Genomic DNA, 22,714 nt, shown 5'->3' with positions numbered 1-22,714 from the left:
AGGAGATTCCTGCTAGGATGTTTGTTGTTTTGAATCACTGTGATCTCCTATCCATATAGCTGATCACAATTTATCATCACAAAATATCATTGTCAACAGTATGTTCTGGAGCAATACCTGGATCCCTTGACATAGAAAGCTAGTAATATGTAGACACAGTATTAGCACAAATCCTTGAGGCTGTTAAGAGAAAAAAAATCCTAGATATGATGTACAGTATTTTTACCTTATACTCTCAGAGATTAAATCCTTATCTTAAAAGCTGCTGCCCCTCCCAATGTCCTTGCAAATCCCCACACCTTTCACTAAGCTTGTCAGTGCTGATCCTCCAGAATCCAAGTCTGCATTCTCATCCTGCAAACAGTATTCCGCAATTTTACTGTCAATGTGACAGCCATCTGTCTGGTAAATGCAACATATATTCCAAATGTTGTGATGGGTATTAATTGGGGAAAAAAATATACCAACCTAATGTGACGGAAGCTTTGACCTGATCAGAATGATTTTACCTTTTTGTTCAGTGATGAGATGCTGGACAATAACATCTGTCATGTTATCTCTATAAGCATATCGATCTTTATAAAGCCCATGAACTGTGCTGAAAATCAGCTGATAAAAGGATATTGTTCCATCTTGGCATCCAACTGCCTGAACAAAAGGAAAAAATACTTTTAGTTAATTGATCCACGTAGGTGAGAATTGGCAAAATGGGTAGTATTTATACGAGCATGGTGTTCCTTATCCTTGCATAATGCATAGGTTGGTGCCACGACAGACTGTTTGCACTACAGCTGCTGCTGACTTGGCACTGCAAAATGAGGATTGATCTCATCACAGACCACGTGTACCTCCCCTTAAAGAAAGAAAGAAAAAAAAAAAAGTACCATGGCACAGACGATATAGGATGCATCACAGTTGCATCATACACACTTTCCCACTTCCCACAAGGTGTAATGCTAGAAACTCAGACACAAACATTTTCTTTCTAAGACAGAATTATACAAGGCAACCTATTATAAATTAACTGCATTAGGTGCCTTGCACCTGCAAGCAGGTGTTACACTCACATATTGCCTTCTGGCAGCTTAAGTTTATTTCCTCAGGATATGTTTGATTTCAGGGGAAGCTTTAGGAGCTCACTGAACAATCCTTGGATTTTATTGCCACAATAAGGAGGCCTAAATTAGGCAAGAGATTGAAATTTATGGATTTACCTCACATGACAAACTCCCTATGAAAAGGTCAATATAATGGACCTACTCACCACATAGTTGGAGTCTGGTTTAACTTTGCATGTCCACACCCAACTGCTCTGCTCTCCTATGGTACCAAGACGCACACCATCCTTCGTGAAGAGGGAAACTTGTTTGTCTGAACCTCCCAGTAAAATATATTCTCCTTTGGTAAAATAGCTGACACAGCAAGGATCAAAATTGAGTATCCTATCCTTTCCAATCTACAAGGTAAAATAAAAAGATCAAAAACAGCAACAAAAGGATCCTCTCCCCATTGACTGATTGAAAGAAATATACACAAGTTCTGTATAGGCCAGTAAAACTCACTGCAAAAGTCCGTACGGTTGTAAATTTAACACAAGAACTGGAGAACAGCAGCTCTGTTGCTATGAAAGAAATGAGCTGCAGGAAAAGACCATTAGCAAAGAGACTCAGAAAAAGTCTGGAAGGCAAGAAACATTTCATATAGCTAATAAAGTTTTAATACACAAATGCTTTTTAAGACCCAACAGAACCGGATATACCCTGCCATTCCAAAACATACCTGTTTGCCACTAAGTTGATAAAAGGAAAGTTTTTGACCCCAGTCTGCAACAGCTAAGATATCGTTGTGTTCATCTCTATGAAAAACACATAATAAAGTTACACAGTAATTTTACAGTTCGTTATTCGTAAGTCTCTTAGAACATAACACTAAATAACGAGATAGCAGAATATATTTCGCGTGGGTTTTGTTTTGTGCCCCAGAGTATTCTCTGGCTTAAATGGCAAAGTATATGTCCCCTCCTTTTAAGAAGCCACCTCCTCCACAGGAACGCCCGCGGAGGCCGGCACGGCGCTCCGGAGCACACAGGGCTGCTACGCGCCACGCAGCAGAGGGGACTCTAGAGCTAACGACCCCTTGAGCAAACGAAGCACCTGGGCCTGGCTACAGCGACTTAAAGCCACCGTAACCAAGTCTATACAGCTGAGTAAGAGTGAACTATAGTTATAAGATGGTAAAAGGAAGAAATGTGCTCCTGGGAGAGCAATGGCAGCCTGAGGAAAGGCCCCAGGTCTCACGTGCGTCAGCTTTGGTGGCCTGACACAGTCTGTTCAGCTTGGGGCACAACCCAGGAGCCACCTGCTCCACTGCTTTTTACCCAGGGAGAGGGAGGGTGGCAACTGAACCTGCTGCTGTAAACAACGCTTCGAGCTGAACAAAAATGAATGAAACGGATTAAAAAAACTAAAAACCCACCCTACACCACTAATAAGTGAATCGTTTAAGCAGCACCCTCTCTTTGCCCAATGAGTGATGCATACACCTGTGGGGGGGTGAAATGACGTGTAATCATATACATAGGAATTATCCCATAACAAACACGAATGACCACAATAGATTTAAGACTGTGCCGACAAATGCTAATCCAGATTTTTCTAACTTCTGAATACCTGATTTTGTAAACTGGATAATACCCCTTCATTTTGGTTCTTTTTATAAATTATCAATTTGCGTAAATCAGATAGATAGGTTCCTTTGAACTTTCACTCACAAGTTGGAATCCCTAGGGCTCTCTTCTTCCTCATGCTCCTCTTCCTCTGTATCACTACACTGACTACTGCCAGGCCTGGAGTTCAGTACTGGTAACTCCTCTAAATAGCTGTGAACTGACTCCTCTTCGTCCTCATTTGCTCTATTCCAAAAATTCTCCCACCTACTGTAACATTAAGTGTTCATTCACATATTAGTTGGGGACACAATTCTTTCTATATTGAAGTACAAACTACCCACCCCTGCACCACCCCCTCCCCATAACTTCCAGTCCAAAAGAAACCCACTGAAAATAAACAAAAGACATAAATGGAGTGTTTCTTGAAATCCAACTAAAATTTATTCCATTTTTACATTAATTGAAGACTGTCACCAAAATCAGCCCCCAATATATAATCACTAGACAAATTAAACGTAGCTGCCGATAATCTGTTTCAGCAGGGATAAAAGTCAAGCCTTTCTACAATCAATAAACCAAGGATTATCTGTTCAACACGAAAGAGAAGAATGAAATTATTTACCTGGATGGATTCCAACAAATTGACCATATTGGAGAAGCAGCACCCCCTGTGCGCTCTATTTTAACTTTTTCTTCACCATTTTTATTTCTTATGCTGACAATGCCGTTGAACATCCCCAACGCAAGGTATTGGCCATCATTGGTCCAGCTGATAAAACACACATGTAGTGAAGAGCAAACTTCCAAAAACAAGCAGCAGGACTGTAGGATGCTACAGCCTACTCAAACAGGGATAATAGACTGAAATAGCTTTAAGAGGGAGTTCTGGGAGATAGCCAGTAATTCTAGTTTGTTTATGAATCTAAATCCACATTTATGGCAACAGCATGCACTATAGCAGGAACACTTTATTATGTGCACACAAACAAAAAAAATAGAAATAAAATAACGCTAAAGCTATCATCTGCTTGCAATACTTGTACCATGCACTAACACATTTTTTGATGACAGTGCTGGCAGTAGACCAAAATGTTTTAAAAAACACATTTAAAACAGTGATCAGAAAAACGCATCAGGCTGGGACAGAGGAGACCTCCTTTCTATTCTTGTCTCTACTGTAGTTAGCAGGAAGACTTTACACAAATCACTGTACCCTTGCCTTAGGTTCCCCATAACATCTGCTTCTCCCGCAAAAACCACCAAGATGAAAGGCAAAAGGCACAATACAAGAAAGGACATGCTGTTTTTGATAAATAATAGTCCTACTGCTACTAGAGCATAATTGCTATTGAAACATTATAAAGATGAGAATGGCAAGGCAGCAATAAGTACATAATGCTACTGAACAGCAAGTTATGGGAGCCCCACCTCATACTCCTGCTTACTGCCTCTGCATGTGATTATTTTATTTGAACTTGTTTCTCTGAGCGGGCATATTAGGGTTTGCAATGAAACTAAACGACACAGGCAATCCTTAAAACGTACCTACAGCAGGTAATCTTACTGCTAGTTTTATGTTTGGACACTGACTTCTGTTCAGGAGACCACAAACCTTCAGCAAAACAAACAAAAAACACAGTGAACTACAAGCAAGCATAGATCAGCAATGAGTTTAGAAACATACATTGACAGAAAATTCACTTTGGATTTCAGAGGGATCAAAATCTCAGTCACTTCCAGAAGGATCATTTGAATAGACAGTATTCACCAACAAATGGAAATAAAATCCATCTAAATATAACAGAACACGCATCTCTGGAAAAGTCATGATTATCTATGGCATATTACTACACAGCCCTTCACAACTGGGTTGAGTCAAAAACATCTAACACTCCTTTGTTAGGTAGCAGTATCTTCAAACCTCATCTCTTCCCAATAAGAACTGTATTCATCCGTAGTTAGTTTCACTGTTCTGTTTAATAGAATTTACTGGTTTAATGGAAAAGTAAGGAGAAGACATACCAAAATCGCTGGAAGAGCAGGATGCCAGCTGATGAGTAAGAGGATTGTACGAAACACACTGTATAGAGTCATTATGCCTAAAATAAAGTTACAATCACATTTCAATAAATCATTCTTAAATGCCTCATTTTCTAACTTTCAGCAAGATAGCCGAAAGGCTTACCAGATGCCAGAAATAATTAGATGAGCTTATATTACATCAAATTAATCTGCAATTACTGTAAACTAGATCAATACTAAATTTTTAAAAACAACCATCGTTAAATGGAGAATTTGGTGCGTTTCATCAAGATTAGCTAAAATTGTAGGTAGACAAGGGTTTGCGTAATGGGATCAAAGGCCATGGCCAAATTCCAAAGCAAGTGCAATTGTATATAACAACTTCAAAAATAATTACATGCACACAGGCAGAAAGAGATTTGAAGACATAGCTTGAGAGATGACAAATAAAGCCAAGAGGAAAGTCCCCATCCTTATCTTTAGTTTGGTCTTTGAACTAGAATTATATTAATTTGGTTTACTACACAAGATCAGAATCATTCTGTTTCATCCCCTCTCAACCTATACAGCTATTTCCCAGCTCTCTGCTAGCCCTCTAAATTCATTAGACCTTTATCTAGGCTTTGCACCCTCTTTCAAGCCTTTAATTACTTTTCCTACTTTTGAGATACTTTGTTCTTCTCCTCCTTCCCCTCCCTTCCCCTATTCCCGCTAGCCTTTTCTCTGACCCTAGTTAACCTTCTTCCTTTTCTAACGTCACTTATTCTTTGACTACAGAAATTTAAAACCAAAGCCTGCATTTGAGAGGCATGGAGTTGAAAGGGATCACTTACGTGTATTTCAAAATTCCTTCTAACTTTGAAGTCCAAATTATCACACTTTTATCTGCTGAGCCAGATGCAAACCGCTTGCCTAGGAATTAAACATAATTTAAGTCTCACACATTTAAGAATCACTTTCATTTCAAAGACTCAACCAAACAGGGAGCAAGAAGTTCTTGAACTTCACAAGGCTCAAGTGATAAAGGGCCTAATACTGCAAGTGTCTTTGCGTGGCCGCGCTTCTCCATCTACATGAAATTCCTTGTTTCCTCTCTCCGCCAGAGCGTTCACTGCTGAGCCCTGCAGTGCAAGCTGCCAGTCACAGTAAGACCCACACCCCCAGCCCCAGGAGAAACGGGCATCGTAACCACGCTCGCACGTCGGGAATGCCGCTGCTCGACAGGAAGCCCCCACGGAGCGAGAGGCAGGGGCAGGGAAAGACCACGAAGCTGAGGGGGCTCTGCAGCGCCTGCAGCTGCGGGCCGGGCAACCGGGAAGCTCCGCGAGGGGAGCTGGCCAAGCAGCAGCAGGGCCCGCCCGGGCGACCGGCCCCGCGCGCCGCCCCCGCGCACCGACCAGGGGCAGCGCGAGGGCGGCGGGCGCCGCGGGTCTTGCGTTCACGTAACGGGCAACCATAACTCACAGGCATGAAAACGCAGCACTGCCTCTGCACGCAGCATTGCAATGCAGTTCAAACCCCAATATGAAGAGATCACAAATGTTCAACATGCAACCACTGAAACCACCTGGATTACATTATTTATCAGTTTTCAATAACAAAGGTTAAGAGATTACGTGCTCTACGAATTAGAACACAAAGACCCCCAAAATGATATTTACCATCTTTAGCATAAGCCACACAGTAAACAGTGTCCTTATGTCCTTTCAAAGGCTGGATTAGGGTTCCATCAGAAGTATCATACACCTATATAAACAAGAATGAATGTAAAACTTCAATCCTCCAAGGAGTTTATAGAAGCAAGATCTAAAATTGTAAAACAAACAAAAACACATACAAGATTATGCACTTGTTTTTGTGCTTGCTTCTCTGCATATAAGCTACATTATTATTCAGGTAGGACAAGACAAGAGAGAACAATTTAAAATGTAAGAGCACCCTTCCTCGCAGTAACGCTTCTCATTCAGTGCTCAGAGCAAACGACTACTGATCGCTAGCAAATTACACACGCAGAAGGCAGGTCCAGACAGCATGTCTGACCAGGCTGCTTTACAGCAATGCTCTTTTTCCTACTTGGGACTATTTACCAGCCCAGCGCGCTATGGATTGAACCAGCCCCGCTGCGAGCAGCGCAGCTGATGCCGCTGGCTCCCCGGCTCCTCGCGGCTCGCAGCACGGCCCCGGGGGCTGCAGGCAGCTCTGCCTCCATCTTCGCCCCGCGCAGGGACCGCACGTGGGGTGTCTCCCCTCCTTCCACGGGGGTTTCCACAAAACTTGTAACAACGCGGGATTTGTATCACTGCCACTGTGGGAAGCTTGGCTGAGGGTTAGTGGGTTCAAAACCTCTGTGTGAGGTAGGAAGGACACGATAAGGCAAATAGCATAAAGCTCTTTATGCCTGGAAATAAAGCTCAGAACGAAATTGGTAAGAAATGCCAAACAGTGCAGAAACATTTCGCAGTCAGACCATGTGAAAACACCGAGGCGCGAGGCTGAGGCCATGAGGGGATCTTGTAGGATCACACACGCAGACACCGAACGCCGAGGGAAGCACCCCAGAGTGGAGCGCGTGGGAAGCAGGTGTCCTACCAGGAGCCTATTCCCAGCCGCAATGATCAGCTGCGTCCCGTCCGGCTTGAACGCAAGGTCGTAGATACTGCGGAAACAAAACACACGGAGCCGGGCCGCGTTAGCAGGCAGGGCCCGGCACGTGCAACGCTCCGCGGGGCCGGCCCCGGTCCCAGCCCGCAGGCCGCGCTCACCCCTGCTCGGCCTTGTCGCGCCAGGTGAGCGCGGCCCGCATGGCCCCGGGCGCCTGGCAACGCGCGCCCGGCAACGCGCCTGCGCGGGGGAGCCGCGGCCGCCCCGGCAACGCGCCTGCGCGCGGAGAGATGCCCCGGCAACGCGCCTGCGCGGGGGGACTGCTGCCGCCTCGGCAACGCGCCTGCGCAGGGGCGGCCAGGAACACCTCGCAAAGCGCCTGCGCGCAGGGGAACTGCATCGACAACGCGCCTGCGCGCGGGGGAGCCTGGGTATCGTCACGTGCTCACAGAGGCCCGCGGAAGGGCGACGCCGGAACTGAGGGATGGGGCGGGTGGGCCGTGGGTTGCCATGGCAGCGGATGGGCGCTGAGCTCCGCCCCCGCTTCGGTGGCGGCGGGACGCGGCGCGCCTGGTGATGTCACCCGGCGGTGACGTCACGCGAGTGGCGGCGGGAACGGGGCAGAGGCCGCGATGGAAACCGCGGCGCGTCCCGATCCTGGCCCCGATCCCAACCCTTATACTGACCCCGATCCCAACCCCTATCCCGGCCTCGATTCCGATCCCAACCCCCGTCCCGGCCCCGATTCTGGCGGCGGCGGCGCCCCGCGCGGGTGGGAGAGGATCGTGACGCAGCGGCGCTCCGGACGAACGGCGGGAAAGTTCGACGTGTGCTTTGTCAGGTAACGGCAGCGGCGCGGGCAGGGCCGGCCCCGCGCAGCCGCCCGTCCTCCCCCTCGACTCCGTGAGGGTCCGCGCCTCGGGGAAGGGCCCCGCGCTGCACAGAGCGCGGGAGGGCCCGGGGCTCCCGTCAGCCCCGAGTCCTTTGCATAAAGCCCCTGACGCAGGCTCAGGAAGCTGCCCAAACGTCATCCTGTCAGCTGCCTCGTGGTGGCGTTTCTTAAATACCAGGTAGTTTCTTAAACCAAGAGCAGGAAGATAAAAAGTCATCACTAACCATTTACTTTTCTTTCATACTACAGTCCCGGAGGGCATAAAATAAGATCAAAAGTTGCGCTGGTGGATTATTTTCATAAAACAGGAGAGACCGCTCTAACAGTTGAAGATTTCGATTTTACTACACCGTCCCGGAGCAGTGTCCGCCCACGGGCCAAAAGATGCCGCACAAAAGCTGTGAGGACTGCTCTGCAGAAGGAGGGCTGCCACCAGCAAGGGCAGGACCACAGCATGGAAACCGATGAAGAACATAAAATCCGTAACATTCCCATGGGAATTGAGCCACTGGAAGGTGTTTCTGGTACAAGCAGTTGCGGTAGTAAAGACTTGATTATGAAAGAAAGAAAACCAGACGACTGTCTGAAAAATGAATGTAAAGAGACAGCTGGAAAAAGTGTTCGGAATACGAGAACTAGAAGGAGCTCAGAAAAGAGATATTCAGATAATACCCAACCCAAAAGACAGAGAAAAGTATATAATAATCAAGAAACTCAGTGCATTCAAAGCAAGAAATTCTGTAGAAAGAAGAACATATGTGCCTCTAACAGTCAAGGGATAGGAGACCCAAACGCAGACCCTGTGGATGCAGAAGAAAGAAAAGCTCTTCTAATGGAGGAATTCCTGATTTCTGGATCACAGTCAGAAAGTCAGCCAGGAGCAGTCACAGCTCACCTAGAAAAGGAGGACCCAAAGAACGTGGCTGAGCCGGAGCGTACAGAGAAAGATTTTAGTGAAGCATCTTCCTCAAAATCTGAGAAGACTGATGATTTGGAAACAGGGAAGGAGACAGGTCAAGTGAATCCAGATAACATGATTTTAAATTCCAACACTGAAACAAATGCCAACATTTTGCAGCCTTGCGACAAGAAAATCTTTACAGAAGTTAAAAATGTGCAAGGTATATATGTGTTTTTAAGTAAAGTGTTATTATAACTCTGTGCCACGGTATGCCTGAACTTCATTGGAAAGCGTTCTGTTTCAGAAGGAACAGCTTTGTACTTGAACATCCATCCGATGAAAAATCTGTGTGTGCTCCTATGGGAATCTGTCTCATTTCTTTATCCTGCAGCATTTAACTTAATACAGATTTATTCACAAGTGGAACTTACACTATTTGTCTCTTCAACTTTATGATATAATTAATATAATATAGTGTAATAATCGTTACCTTCCTTGCATTGGCTCTTCTAACACTGCTGCACCACTGGTCAGTCATTGGATCATGAAACAGCCTAGTTTTAGATCATTTCATACAATAGTTGTTTGTAGAGAACACAAACCTTGACTGAGGCTGACTAGGTTCCTCAGCCTGTGGCAGTGTTTCTTTGATGAAGAACTGAAATAACTGAAATACAAGTATTGGGGTGAATCCAAAGTACACTTACCTTCTGCACACATACTGGAAATCCTTGTATTCCCATCACAACATAAAGAGGAAATAGCATATGAATCCTAAAAGCAAAATATTTGTTTTTTTTTTTCTTTTTAATTGTGACAGAAATAATGCTAAAGTATCATTTCTTTACAGAAGAATTTATTCCACGAACACAAGTGGAAAAGAGGAAAACAAGTCCATATTTTTCAAGTAAATACTGCAGAGAAGGTATAATATTCTTTAGAGGGGGAAAAAAAAGTCTATGCAGGGAGGAATACGATGGCTCAAGATCAAGTAATTTTATGGAAAATCTCTTGCAGTTTAGACTGGCTTAGCTATAGCCATGCTCTGTGGCATCAGAGAGCTGGATTTACTGCAGGGATGCTGATCTTGTCCCGTTTTAAACCTTGGTGGTTGATATCTTGCAAACAACTGTTGTATGTCAGGAGTCGGCAGCTCTTTCAGCAACTCTAAGAGGATTGAGTGGGTGTGGGAAGGTTCCTCACAGACCTCTGAGGTCTTTGTCTGTCAAGGAGAAAAAGAATTGTACCCTGTGGCTACTGCTGTGGACTTGCAGAAGAAGGCGAGGATAGATTGGGCCCTCTTCTCCAAAAATACGCATGTCATACATACATTGAAACACAGTGCCACACATGTAGGCTGCCTTTGCTCTTGTTGTAGACTCTGCCAGGGACACACAGCCCTTGCAGTTCTGTAGAAGAGAGTGATGAATTGCCGGTGCTCCATCCACGCTCAGCACCCCCAAAGAAGAATCTGCTCTGAAAGTTCCACTTTTTTTTTTTCGTTTTAAATAGATTGATCTATCCTTTCCTGCCCAATAACTTCTCCCCTTTGTGTACAGCTCCAAGCCCACCTAGAAGGAAGGCCCGCAGAAAATGGACTCCTCCACGTTCTCCTTTTAACTTGGTCCAAGAAACTCTTTTCCACGATCCATGGAAACTCCTCATTGCAACCATATTTCTCAATAAGACTTCAGGTAAAGAGTAAGACAATTCTGTGTTGTGTAAATACTTGGGTGCTGTTGTCATACGGGCAAGAGAGCTGCCAAAATTTCTATGTCATTAATGAAAGATGAAATGCATTTTAGCTCGTGTTAGTGTTAAAAACAACCAAGAATGTTTTAGTCCTAAGCCAGCGAATTTTTGCTTCCAAAAACATACGTAAATAACTGCACAAGAGAATTACCTGCACAGTTTTCTTTTCACACTGATTTCTTTGGCTAGGTAAGATGGCAATTCCTGTGCTCTGGGAGTTCCTCAAGAAATATCCTTCTCCTGAAATAACAAGAACTGCAGACTGGAAAGAAATGTCAGAGCTGCTCAAACCTCTCGGCCTCTACGAACTCAGAGCAAAAACTATAATCAAGTTCTCAGGTAGATTTTCCTTCGTATGATTGTACAATGTTCTAAATTATATTAGCAAAGAAACCCCTAGTTTTCAAACAGTGCTGTGTTCTTATTTTATGCAGCTTTGGGATACATTGGTTTTATGTGTGCGAAGCTGTCCATCCTGCTGCCTTAACTGAGAAAAAAAAATAATGTACATAATGAGTTCTGCAAGAGAGTTCTGTTTAGGAGCGTTCTTTGAGTGGGAAAAAATGTCTCCAAGACTGATTTAGCATTTTTCGACACTGTGATTACATGGCTCTGCTTTGTTTCGTATCAGATGACCTCCAAAAGTCCTTTCCAGCCAATTTTTTTCCAGACATTTTTTTTCTTTTGAGTCTATACTGTGATACTTTCTGTACTTCCTAGTTTCAATAAAAGCATTCCTTTGTGGATTCTGAGGAGAAAGATTTATTTAAAATTCACCCACAGTGATTTGTTTGAAAGATGTCTTGTGACCCCACAGGGATTCTTCAGGTACTTCAGCTAGGAAATAGCTGTTTTTAATTTAAAGTGTTCTAAAATAGAGGTTGAGGACAATAGCAGAGAGTCGGGATTTTATCTAAACTTGCTTCCTGTGATCCGTTTGTCTGTACATGGTGAAATATGTAACTCTGTGTTCTAGATGAGTATCTGACCAAGCAGTGGAGGTACCCCATTGAACTGCATGGGATTGGAAAATACGGAAATGATTCTTACAGAATCTTCTGTGTCAATGAATGGAAAGAGGTATGTGATGCTGCCATTCTTGCAGGGCTTGATGCATAAGATGCTCAAGGAAGTGGCAGTCTGTCCTTCAGCTTCGTTGGACTTTTACAGACACTTGGATTAATCAAAATTATAGCAAATTTGCATCTTCAGTTGATTGAAATTACAGAATATACCTTTTAAGAATCTGATCCTGTAAATCAAGAGCCAACATCACCTGGATTTTTCTGTAATTTTCTGTTTTTTTTAATTTTCTTAATGTAGGGGTGAGATTTTCTTCCCTAGTCTAGCTAAGAATTGAGTTCCAAATATTTAATGTTTAATATTTAAAGCCTAGCATTGCCTCTCGCATCTCTTTTCACTGGGTCCTCACTCTCCTGGTTTATTTCACGGCGGAGGGTTTTGAGGGGCACTTAAAGGATCGTTTTGCTGTCTGGTGCCTGACTCTCTTCCTGGTTCAAGAAGATGTTGTTTCATGGCAGTCCAAATGTGATATTCTTTAGCTTATGTGTGCAGAGGCTCAGCTGTGTAACGTGTGGCATCATGCTTCACTGTTACCTGCGAGCTTTAAAAAGGTTCGGAGCTGGGATGGGAAATGTCTTAGGAATATGCTATAGAACTGTAAAGTACTTTAAGTAAAAACATTTTAATAAATGTTAACTGCCTTAATTATGTTTCAGGTGCAGCCACAGGATCACAAGTTAAACATATATCATGCATGGCTCTGGGAAAATCGTGAGAAACTAAGTATAGGTTGACAACAAACAATACAAATTCATTTACCATCTTGCCATCTATATGAAGTGGATATGCTTAACCTGTTGTTCTGATCATCCAGCTCTTAATCTAAATGTTTGTGTAACATATCACACTCAGGTAATCGTAATAAAATGACATTTAAATTAAAACTTTAAATTTTAAATAAATGTATCAACTTTTTGTAGTGTCTCTTATTATAAAGCTTCACGCACTTAACTGAACCTTGTCACAGTCAAAATGAGTTATAGGTAACAACATGCTTCCTAACCGGAATGTTTACTTTGCATTTGTTAATAAGTTGTTTTATCACATCTGATTTACTGCTGTATTTTCCCTTGCGATTTCTGGTTCCTTCTGACTGACTTGTGACTGGATGACTCCACTGAAATAAAAAGGAGCAAGAAGGCCCCGTGTTTGCGGTGTGGGAGTCAAAATGCCGGTTGCTGGCTTTCTTAAAGATGCCCTCGGCAGCGGCCAGCTCTGCCTCAGGGGGCGGGACGTGCCGGCGCTGACCCGGCTCGGCTCGGCTCGGCCCGGCTCGGCCCGGCCCGGCTCGGCTCGGCTCGGCTCTCAGCGCCCGCAGCTCCGCGGCGCGCGGCGGAGCAAATGGCGGCGGCAGCGCCCGCCGGCCAATCAGCGCCGCGTTGCCATGGCAGCCGCGGCGGGGCCTTCGGGGCGGCTCGGGAGCGGTGGCCGGGACAGGGTAGGGACAGGGGCATTGGCGCTGCCATTGGCGTTAGTAGGGGCAGCTACCCCAGGAGGGATATGGATAGGGGCATTGGCATGGGCAGCGGCAGCCAGCCCAGCAGGGGCACGGGTATGGATATGGATGGGGCATTGGCACTGGCAGGGGCAGCTACCCCAGCAGGGATATGGATAGGGGCATTGGCAGAGGCAGCTACCCCAGCAGGGGCAGGGGTATGGATATGGATAGGGACATTGGCACTGGCAAGGGCAGCTATCCCAGCAGGGATATGGGTAGGGGCATTGGCAGAGGCAGATAACCCAGCGGTGGCAGGGGTATGGATATGGATAGGGGCATTGGCAGGGGCAGAGGCAGCCAGCCCAGCAGGGGTACGTGTGTGGATGGGGTATGTGCTGGCATTGGCAGCCCTTGTGCCCCCTCCCGGGGGTGCCCCCAGATGGCGGCGGCGCCCGGCGGTGCCCGGCAGGCAGGAGGTGGCCCACGATGGGCCCCGTTGCCAGAAGAGCCCTGCCGCAGGGCCCGCTCCCCCGCTGTCGGTGCCCCGCGGCTCCCGCGGGATGGCGGCGGGAGGAACGAGCCCGGCTGCTCCGTCTCAGCAGCAGCGCGTGCCAGCGGGAGGCTCCTCTCGGTGCCACCTCGCGACGTGACGCCGGGCCTGGCTGGGGACATGCGCTGCAAGGAGGCGTTAGTCACGCTGCTGTCAGACCGCCGCTGGCTCCTCTGTATTGCTGCGGGGATTATTTCATTTGGGCTTAGAAACATCTTAGGAAATTTCAGTGTTCTTTTGTTTTTTTTCTTCCTCTAGGATCAAAGTCGGATCTGCAGAGGAATTGATCCAGCTGAGCTTGACACTAGGTTTTGTAATAAGTGCATCTGTTGTCACTTACACTGCCAGCATGACCAGCAAGGATTTAATTGAGGATTTGACTGATGTGAAGCCAGAACTGGTCTTGGGGCACTGTTTCAAGCAGCAACGGCTGAGAAATATGTATCCACATTTTTTCATTAAGTTGAAAGCAAGTAGGTTTGGGCCACCCAGATCCAGACGCCGCATTATTTTTGCCCCACCTGTGGCAGGAGCAGCTTCTCCCCTTCCCCGGCCAGCTCCTGCCCCGGGTTTCCATCACGCAACTGTCCCGCAGCCTCCTCCGGAGGGAGAAGATAGCTTGTGCTCTCCAAAGATCACTCCCAGTGCAGAAGATGGTCTGCAAAAGCTGGAGACTTGGATTACGGAAAGGAAGCAATTCCGATCTCAGCTGGAAAGCCTCGTGGATGTGAAAAGATGGCTGATGCAAAAGCCTTCCCACAGCGATCAAGAGGAGAGAGTCTGGAGGAGAATGAAGGGCCGCGGAGCGGGCGCGAGGGCTGGCGCCCGGCCGTCCCGCAGTGCGGAGGTGCGTGCGCGTGGCTCTGCGCTTTGGCACGGCCGCTGGCGCGGCAGTCCCGGACAAGGCTGATGCCAGGGTTATTTTCCAATGTTTTCCAGCGCCTGCCGCCAGGGAGCAGCCAGCCGTGGTGCTGGGAAAGCGCTCCGCTCATCCGCATGCCGTACCCGCAGGCTCTCATCACACTGCAAAACCTCCTGCACAGGCACAGCTTCAAGATGGTGGACCTGTTCAGGAAGGCTGATGTGTACAGGGGGAAAATCTCCAGGGAAAAGTTCATTAAAGTCATCAAGGAGGTACGTAGGGAGCAGAGCAGTAATGAACAGCAGCAGCTCTGCCTTGTTTTTCCACATGTAAACCCGGAGCAGTTCCAGTGGAGCGGGTGGTAGAGCTTCCGCGAGGAGCGTTCTCTGGGGAATTGCTCCCACAGCCTGGGAAAAGCCCCCAGGGAAGCGGAGGGAAAGGTGCGGAGCAGCTGGAGGTAACCCCGGGCGAGCCCCAGGACGGAGGGAACCCTCTGCCCCGGCGCCCTGAGCTGCCACCAGCCATGACGCGTCCCGTGAGCTTCCCGCTCCGGGCCCCGGTATTTCCCATGGGAGGCAGTGCTTCGGCTGCCGCCGGATCCGCCGGCCCAGCCCGAGGGTCCTCTCGAAGGCTGCGGGCTGGGAAGCGGCGGTGCTAACGCGGCCAGCTCTGCACGAGGCAGCGGCGCCCAGTAACGCCAGGACACCCGCATGGGCCCAAGCAAAGCTCCCCGCGTCGTGCCTGCGCCCTGCCTGCCCGCAGACGCGGCTGGAGCAGCCACGCTCGTCCCGCCGGGCTCCCTGGCAGCCTCGCGTTTCCAGTGATCACATGGTCCTCTTGGTTTTGGTTACCAGACCAAAGTTCCTGTAAGTGACAAGGATTTGGAGGATGTCATCATCTTCCTGACGTCTTCAAAACATGGCAATTTTATAAGAAGTGAGGATCTGGTGGAATGCCAAGATCGGTGGCTGGAAATGATGCAAGGGCAGTGCAGAGAGACCACAGCAGGTGAGCGGAGATCACTGTGAGGGGAGTCCCCCTGTGTCCCTGCCAAACGTGTGCAGGATACGGCCCCTCTGGATCACACCCCACAGCAGCGTGCCTGGAATGAGACTGCCCTGGGGGGAGCCAAGGAATCCAGTGAATGTGCAGTGCTGTAGTCAGCCCAAGTGCAGGAGAGAGAAATGACCGAATCTCTCAGGTTTGGCTTAAAATCAGAAACCTGAGGTTTAACATCCTGTGCAGGATTTTGTTAGTTAGCAAAGATCATCCAGTTGATCAAAACCAGACCTTTCTCCAGCTGTCAGCAGCAGCTGGAAAACACGGATTCAGCAGAGCTGTTTTCTCGAGCCCGGCCCAGACCTGAAGCCTTGTCACTACCTGCACCAGCCTAAGCTGCAGTTTTCCCTTCTGTGAGATGAGGCGTTTTACTGCCCTTGTGTTGTATTCACTGTTTTGCAGATTTAAAATATGCTGTAAGCAAACAAAACACTCCAGGAAACTGTAACCTATGGGGGTAGGCTGTAATATTCATGTCAGGATCAAAGGACAAAGGATGTTTTCATACAAGGATGCGAGTCTGCTGGGGGATCCAGCTTGCACGAAAGGCAAAACCCCTTTGTCCTGCCTGTCTGTTGGTGCAGATGTTTCTCTCTGCTAGTTTGTAACACAGTTTCTCTGTTTTTTAATTTGCTTTTGTAACATATCACAGGTGTACAAGCTCAGTCCCAGAAAGCCACTTTCAGAACCACCACTTACAGAGCTTCTACAGGGGGCAGAGCCAAACAAGAGAAACCTCTCGTCCGTCCCAAGCCTGAAACACGGTTAAGGCTGCTGGAAGTTCCCCCGATGAACACTGAGCCGGAACGCAGATACGTGACCTACGATGAGATGGAGGAGATCGGAAAGCGGTTCAGAGACCGGAGGCGGAGGGGGAAGGTACCGTGGGTGTGACAGGAGAACGGGCGCCCCGGGGTGCTGGCGGCGTGGGCTGCCTTGGAGGTCAGTGCAGCTGTACAGACAAGGGCAGGGGGGTGTTGTGAATATGGACTTCTTAACAGCCCCTGACAGTGCAGTGCCTGAGGTACTACAGACCCCCCGAGACAGGTGGTTTGGCTTCTGTACGCTTTGATGAGATAAATACTTTTTATGGTAAATGGCAAGGAAAGAGAAGGTGTTTGGTAGATGATGCAATTGTTATGTCCGATGATGGAAGGTCTCTCTTTGATTGTCTAGTCTACCTGTCCACCAGAGATGGTTTGTCCCTCAAAATGCTGATGTGCACTTGTCCTCTTTCGGTGAAAGATGGTCAAATGGAAATATAAAACCACTCATTCACCCAGCATACTTTCCTTGGAGCAAATACAGTTGGATGAGCTCTGGCAGAATCCAGGCGACCTCCCCATAGCGGGGTGCCAGGACCCCATCTGCCGCACACTGACAGCCGGCTTGGAGGGGCCGGAGGCTCCTGGATAGAGTCAGAAACCAGCAGATTTTATCACCCGAGGCGGCTCTGCGCAGCGCGCTGCTCCTGCGAGCGTGTGTGCGAGGAGGCGGCTTCGGGAGGGAGCTGCACCCACACGAGGTGCCTGCCGCCGCCGCGGGTCCTGCTGGCGTTTGCAAACGCCCCTTGGAGCCGTCCCGCTGCTCCGCTGTGGCACAGACACACGTGTCGGCAGCGACCTGTCCTCTGCTTGCAGAGCAAGGACACCCCGATACAGTGGAGAGAAAAGTGCCGGCTGGTGCGATCCGGGGACAGACGTGTTGATGAGCACTGCCTGCCCTCCACTCTGGCGGGTGACATGGCGGAGCTCACTGACCGCTACCGCGGCGACTCCTTCATGACCTACCTGAAGAGCTCCGGCCTGTGCAAAGAATACAAAATTCATCTCAGCAAGCCCGTGCTGCAGAAAGGTAAAGCAAAGACCAGCAGCTTGATGTGAATGCACTAAATCTGACAGACTTGCCTCTCTTTCTGAGCCCAGGAGCACGGGCTGCCCGTGGGGCACGTCTGCAGCCCGTCCGTTTTCCTCGTGTGCTTCGCCAACAGCCCTGCTGCACCCAGGAGACAAGATCATAAAAGAGGGAGACGACATGCTGAAAATCAGGCAGCCCGGAGGGCCCTACTCGGCCGCCCGCGCGCCGTCACCAGCGAGCGCGTCCAGGTCGGGAGCACGCAGCAAGCAGGCCAGAGAGATGCAGAACAGGTTTGTTCCCAGGGAGGGTAGGAGCGGTCCTGCCGCGGCCCCGTTGTGGGTCACTCCTGTGTATGTGTTCCCGCTGCATCTGAGGTGGGACCAGCGTCTTGGAGGGAAATACCAGGGTGCTGCAGGGCAGCTGCCAGCGGCAGGAAGGGGCAGATTCTCCTCTCAGGGGCATGGACACTTCTGCAGCCCAGCAAAGCCGCCGGGTTGCAGCGGTACCTGCGATGCCTGGCAGGAGCCTTGGAGCCTGTTGGGGTCTAGCTCTGTACTGCGAACCCACAGAGAGCTACTGAGGTGACAAAACTTCTTTCCTAAGAAGGTCCCCCTGAGAGTGACCCCACGCTGTCTGCCATCCACTCAAGGAGTGTTTATGGTGAGAGAGAGAGAATCACACTCCGTCCTTGTTCCTGAGCGGCCTTGCAGACACAGGCAGCTTGCTGCTGCTGTTCTGAAAACACTGGCTTGGGATTGTTAAGCCTCATGTTAGAACTTCACTCTGCTTTGATCTTTCAGAAAGCAGCAAAAAGCACTCAAAAAAAAAAAAAAAACCCTCCGTGCAGTCTTAAATGACTTGAGACTCCCACGTGAGCTGATGCCTTCACTTGTCCTAAGCTCACCATGAGCAGGTGCTTGTTGCAGGGCTACAAGAACAAGTCCTCCAACAAAAACAGAATGGCCCAATGTTCATCCTACCAAACGAGGGCTGCCAAAACAGCAAAGAATTTTCTCCAAAATCAAACGGCCCAAGCTGTTTAGATCAGTGGAGAAGTCTTAGAGACAAAAAGTGTAGCAAACAGAGTGCTACCTTCTGAGTTTATCTCTGTTAAAGAGAGTTAAAGAGTGTAGAGGTACTATGGTGATGGACAATGTAACAGCTTTTAACATCATTTTATAAGTTGGCATTTCTAATGTAAAAAATGCATAATAATGCACGCTGATTATGCTGCAAGTACGTGAGTCTAGCAAGGAAAGCTGAACTACGATTCCCTCTTCCTTACTTGTGAGATGTAGGGAGGAGGGACCTGCCACGGAGAGAAGACTTGGGCTCAGCCTCTCAGTCTGCTCAAACAAAAGTCTTCATAACTCTGATCCTGGAAATTCCAGGAAAGGGCCTAGTCTGGCAGGGCTTCCTGGAGCCTGGGAGCCCGCCCAGCTGGGCCCTGCTCTCACTTTTGTCATTACAAAAGGGAACTTAACACCAGAACTAATCTCTGTAAAACATACGATTCTCTCCTTTTTTGTTTCCTCTTTCTCAGGCAGAAGAGTAAAATGCAGAGGTCTGGGCACATGAGCAGGTCGGACGACAACAACTTCTGGCCGGGCCACCTCCTGGACAAGCTGCGGCTGTACCTGCCGGCGGCGCCGGATCGGGCGCACGCCCTGTTCAGCTGCGTCCGCCGCACCAGGCCCGTGTACTGCGGCGCCTGCCGCCCCTAGAGCAGCTGACGCCTCGGCCGCCTCCTCTGCGGGGCCGCCGCGCTCGGCCGGAGCCGCTGCCGCTGAGCGCGGCCCGCGCGCGGGGCCAATACAGGTGTCACAGCGCGGGGTGAATAAAGGTGTCGCAGACAGGGTCAATACAGGTGTCACAGCACAGGGTCAATACAGGTGTCACAGCGCGGGGCCAATACAGGTGTCACAGCGCGGGGTGAATAAAGGTGTCGCAGACAGGGTCAATACAGGTGTCACAGCACAGGGTCAATACAGGTGTCACAGCACAGGGCCAATACAGGTGTCACAGCGCGGGGCCAATACAGGTGCCGCAGACATGGCCAATACAGGTGTCGCAGCACGGCGGAGCCTGGGGGTGTGCGCGGGACGCGGCTCACGGAGCTGCTGCCCGGGCTCCACACAGTGCCCCGGCCGAGCCCGGCGCTGCTCCAGCTGCTGCCCGGCCGGGCGGACGCCCACCCCATCCCGGTGCCCGTGGCAAAATCCAGGTGGCTCTGGCAGGAAAGCAGCGCGGGGGCTTCCCGGAGGCTGGGCCTGGGGCTGGGCGCCCCGGGGTCTGCAGGTCCCCGTGTCCCCAGAAGGGCCATGCCGCGTGTTCCGAATGGGCCACCCCGTCTCCCCGACGCGGCCATCCCGTGTCCCCGCGGGCCCCGCCCTGTCCCCGGGGCGGCCGCTCCTCCCGCCGCTGGGGGCGCTGCCGCCCCGCGCCCCGCCCCGCGCTCCCGGCGTGCCCCGCGCGCGGCCCCTCCCTCCCTCTCTCTCGGCGCGGCGGCGGCGGCGCCATCGCGGAGCCGGTGAGTTCCCCGCGCCGCCATCCGCCCTCATCCGCCGCCATCCGCGCGCGGGGCCGCCGCGCCGCCCTCCCGGCGGGGCGGCAGGGGCAGGGGCGGGGGGTTCGGCGGGCGGGCGGGCTTATCGGGCGGGCGGGAGCGGGGGGTCTCGTCCGGGCGGCGCGTCCCGTCCCCTCCCGGATCGCATCTGGGGAGCTGCCCGTGCTCGCCCAGCGTCGGAAGCGGGAGGCAGAGGGGGCAGGGAGCCCATTCCGCCGCGGCCGCCGTGGCCCCGCGCGGAAGACCAACCTGCGACAGGCGCCCGTGTCGCGCCGCGCAGGCGCCATGCCCGCCCTCAGGCCGCTCGTCAAGCCGCGCATCGTCAAGAAGAGGACCAAGAAGTTCATCCGGCACCAGTCCGACCGCTATGTCAAGATCAAGGTGAGCCGAGCCGGGCCCGGCCCCGCGGGGGCTCCGCGGCTCGCGGGGCTCCGCTCCGGGCCGCGCGCTCCGGGCTCCTAACCGCGCTCTGCTCCTGCAGCGCAACTGGCGCAAGCCGAGGGGCATCGACAACAGAGTCCGCCGGCGCTTCAAGGGTCAGATCTTGATGCCAAACATCGGCTACGGGAGCAACAAGAAGACCAAGCACATGCTGCCCACGGGCTTCAGGAAGTTCCTGGTCCACAATGTCAAGGAACTCGAGGTGCTCATGATGAGCAACAAGTGAGTTAATGCGCGTCCTGCGCGCTGGGGGCCGTGGAGGCAGCGCTGCCTCCCCTGGGCCCTGTGCTGCCAGGCTGGCTGGCTCTGCGTGGAAGGGCAGCGTGGACAGGGGCAGAGCTGCCGCAGGGACCAGGGCTGGATCCCAGGGCAGGAGGGTCTGTTGGTCTCCCCAGAGCGGCTGAGCCGCAGGGGGAGCGGGTGGGAGACGGCCCACGGGCACCTCCCCGGAGCTGTCGCCCCGGGCACCTGGCTCACGATCCACCCTGGAGCAGCTGGGGCTGTTGCGTGCTCTGCACAGGCACAGACGTCAGCATGATTGCAGCACTTGTTTCTTTCAAATGAAAGTGATGAGAGTGATATTCTGAGGGAGGATGTCTGGAAAATTGCCCTGAGGTCTGCTCGTGTGCAAGGAAACGAGCTGCTGCAGCAGCGAGGTCGGGAGCGGGGCGCAGGTCCCGGGGTCTCTTGTGCAGGGCGCTCGCGCGGTGCTGCTGCCTGGCCCTGGCAGCAGGTCCCTCCGGATGCCGCATCCGAGGCTCAAGCCTGATGGACGCTCCGCTCCTGCAGGTCCTACTGCGCCGAGATCGCCCACAACGTGTCCTCCAAGAACCGCAAGGTGATCGTGGAGAGAGCCGCCCAGCTTGCCATCAAGATCACCAACCCCAACGCCAGGTTGCGCAGCGAGGAGAACGAGTAAAGGCTTCTTGCAGCGAGATGTATTTAATAAAAAGTAAAACCAATGTGCAGTGAGTCGTTTTGACTCGCCCAAGGCTGCGGTTGCTCTTGCGCCCGTTCCTGCCCGGGGCGCAGCTCCGCTGTGGAGGGCACTGCTGGCTGCCGCTGTCCCGCTGTGACCGCTCTCTGCTGCCATCTCTAACCCCTGCTAAGGCTGCGTGCTTGGCCCAGGAGCTGCTGCTCCCATTTGGCTCTGCTTCCTTCACTAGACTCCAGGTAACCTTAAATAAAGGGAATGCTGTTGGGGCTGAACCCCCTTGAGGAGCTGACCACAGGGACCAAAGTCCCAGTGTGTAAGAAAAGGTCAGACCCTTTCCTGTTCCCTTGTGTGTCAGCCCCAGCCCTGACTTATAACTTCCCTGTGATCATTAATGAACCTGGAAATGTGCACAGCTGCATAAATACACTTTTATTTCCTCGGATACCACTCAAACAGAACAGATGCTCTTTCACACTGCATTATAAATAGTTTTCACAACAACTATGTCGAAAACGGAGAAAAAAGAAAGCTCATTACAAATCCACAGCTCCAAGAAGGGTGTCCCGGCGGCCCCAGGCTCTAGTTCGCTATTTATTACATTCTCTCGTGTCTCTTAAAGGCTCTTTTCCTGTGCAAAGCAGAATTTGAAGAAGGCAGCCCCGTTAGGGTAAGTTTATGAATGCTGAAGGCGTTGGCGAGCTCTGCCCGCTCTGGTGCTGTGGCGCTACCGTGCGGGCGCTTCTCCCCTTGCTGCGGAGGCTGCGGGTGGCTCCGCGCCTCGGCCCGTGACGGGAGCGCGGCTGCTCGCAGCGGCTCTGCCCCTGCCCGGGGTGCTGGGGGCAGGTTACTTCTGCACCGCAAGCGGGAGGAGCCCTTTGGGAACACAGCTGGTTGAGGTATTTTGCACAGTTAAAACTGTAGTAAGGGCAGTTGGGCATCATAGTTTTGTATCACCAAAATGGCACAGAAATAATACGTATCCTGCATTTTTAGTGCTGCATAAAAGGCTGGGAGGGGTAAGCGCTGTGCACTGAGCTCATGCAGCTTCACTGATGCTGTAACCTCTTTTTAAAGGGGATGAGCTG

At 50.5% G+C, this 22,714-nt stretch overlaps 4 protein-coding genes across 6 annotated transcripts in view; 3 read left to right on the top strand and 1 right to left on the bottom strand.

Moving 5' to 3' along the window:
- The window catches only part of IFT122 (intraflagellar transport 122), a 28,522-nt gene extending 20,986 nt beyond the window's left edge, over nucleotides 1-7,536 (bottom strand). For 2 of the 3 annotated variants that reach the window (XM_010222332.2, XM_088534608.1), the window contains exons 1-11: nucleotides 7,453-7,536; nucleotides 7,280-7,346; nucleotides 6,352-6,436; nucleotides 5,524-5,602; nucleotides 4,691-4,767; nucleotides 4,214-4,280; nucleotides 3,291-3,437; nucleotides 2,771-2,935; nucleotides 1,780-1,855; nucleotides 1,265-1,456; nucleotides 510-648 (exon numbers count right to left, since the gene is read on the bottom strand). In XM_010222332.2, coding sequence (XP_010220634.2) covers nucleotides 510-648; nucleotides 1,265-1,456; nucleotides 1,780-1,855; nucleotides 2,771-2,935; nucleotides 3,291-3,437; nucleotides 4,214-4,280; nucleotides 4,691-4,767; nucleotides 5,524-5,602; nucleotides 6,352-6,436; nucleotides 7,280-7,346; nucleotides 7,453-7,493 — 1,135 coding nt within the window. In that variant the 5' untranslated portion in view covers nucleotides 7,494-7,536. The remainder of the gene's footprint in view (nucleotides 1-509; nucleotides 649-1,264; nucleotides 1,457-1,779; nucleotides 1,856-2,770; nucleotides 2,936-3,290; nucleotides 3,438-4,213; nucleotides 4,281-4,690; nucleotides 4,768-5,523; nucleotides 5,603-6,351; nucleotides 6,437-7,279; nucleotides 7,347-7,452) is intronic. The other variant, XM_088534607.1, reaches the window with a different exon arrangement.
- A 489-nt stretch (nucleotides 7,537-8,025) lies between these two features.
- MBD4 (methyl-CpG binding domain 4, DNA glycosylase) lies at nucleotides 8,026-12,813 on the top strand (the record flags this gene model as incomplete). Its single annotated transcript, XM_088534643.1, has 7 exons — nucleotides 8,026-8,132; nucleotides 8,433-9,304; nucleotides 9,935-10,009; nucleotides 10,644-10,778; nucleotides 11,026-11,175; nucleotides 11,813-11,916; nucleotides 12,576-12,813. Coding segments are annotated over 7 exons (1,521 nt in total), but the record flags the coding sequence as incomplete, so codon positions are not given.
- Nucleotides 12,814-14,145: 1,332 nt separating this feature from the next.
- Nucleotides 14,146-19,409, top strand: EFCAB12 (EF-hand calcium binding domain 12). The gene is made up of 7 exons (XM_088534642.1): nucleotides 14,146-14,754; nucleotides 14,847-15,041; nucleotides 15,624-15,777; nucleotides 16,481-16,707; nucleotides 17,469-17,682; nucleotides 17,819-17,975; nucleotides 19,229-19,409. The coding sequence occupies exons 1-7, from the start codon at nucleotides 14,257-14,259 to the stop codon at nucleotides 19,407-19,409; spliced, it is 1,626 nt and encodes a 541-aa protein (XP_088390768.1). The 5' UTR covers nucleotides 14,146-14,256.
- A 993-nt stretch (nucleotides 19,410-20,402) lies between these two features.
- Nucleotides 20,403-21,654, top strand: RPL32 (ribosomal protein L32). The gene is made up of 3 exons (XM_010221262.2): nucleotides 20,403-20,632; nucleotides 20,733-20,914; nucleotides 21,482-21,654. Exons 1-3 carry the CDS (start codon nucleotides 20,537-20,539, stop codon nucleotides 21,609-21,611), a joined length of 408 nt encoding a protein of 135 aa, XP_010219564.1. The 5' UTR covers nucleotides 20,403-20,536; the 3' UTR covers nucleotides 21,612-21,654.
- The last annotated feature ends 1,060 nt before the right edge of the window (nucleotides 21,655-22,714 follow it).

The sequence above is a fragment of the Tinamus guttatus genome, unplaced genomic scaffold, assembly GCF_059628265.1.
Source record: "Tinamus guttatus ecotype Peru unplaced genomic scaffold, ASM5962826v1 Tinamus_guttatus_pri_ptg000580l, whole genome shotgun sequence".
Lineage (NCBI taxonomy): Eukaryota > Metazoa > Chordata > Aves > Tinamiformes > Tinamidae > Tinamus > Tinamus guttatus.
This window is presented reverse-complemented; position numbering and strand designations above follow the sequence as displayed.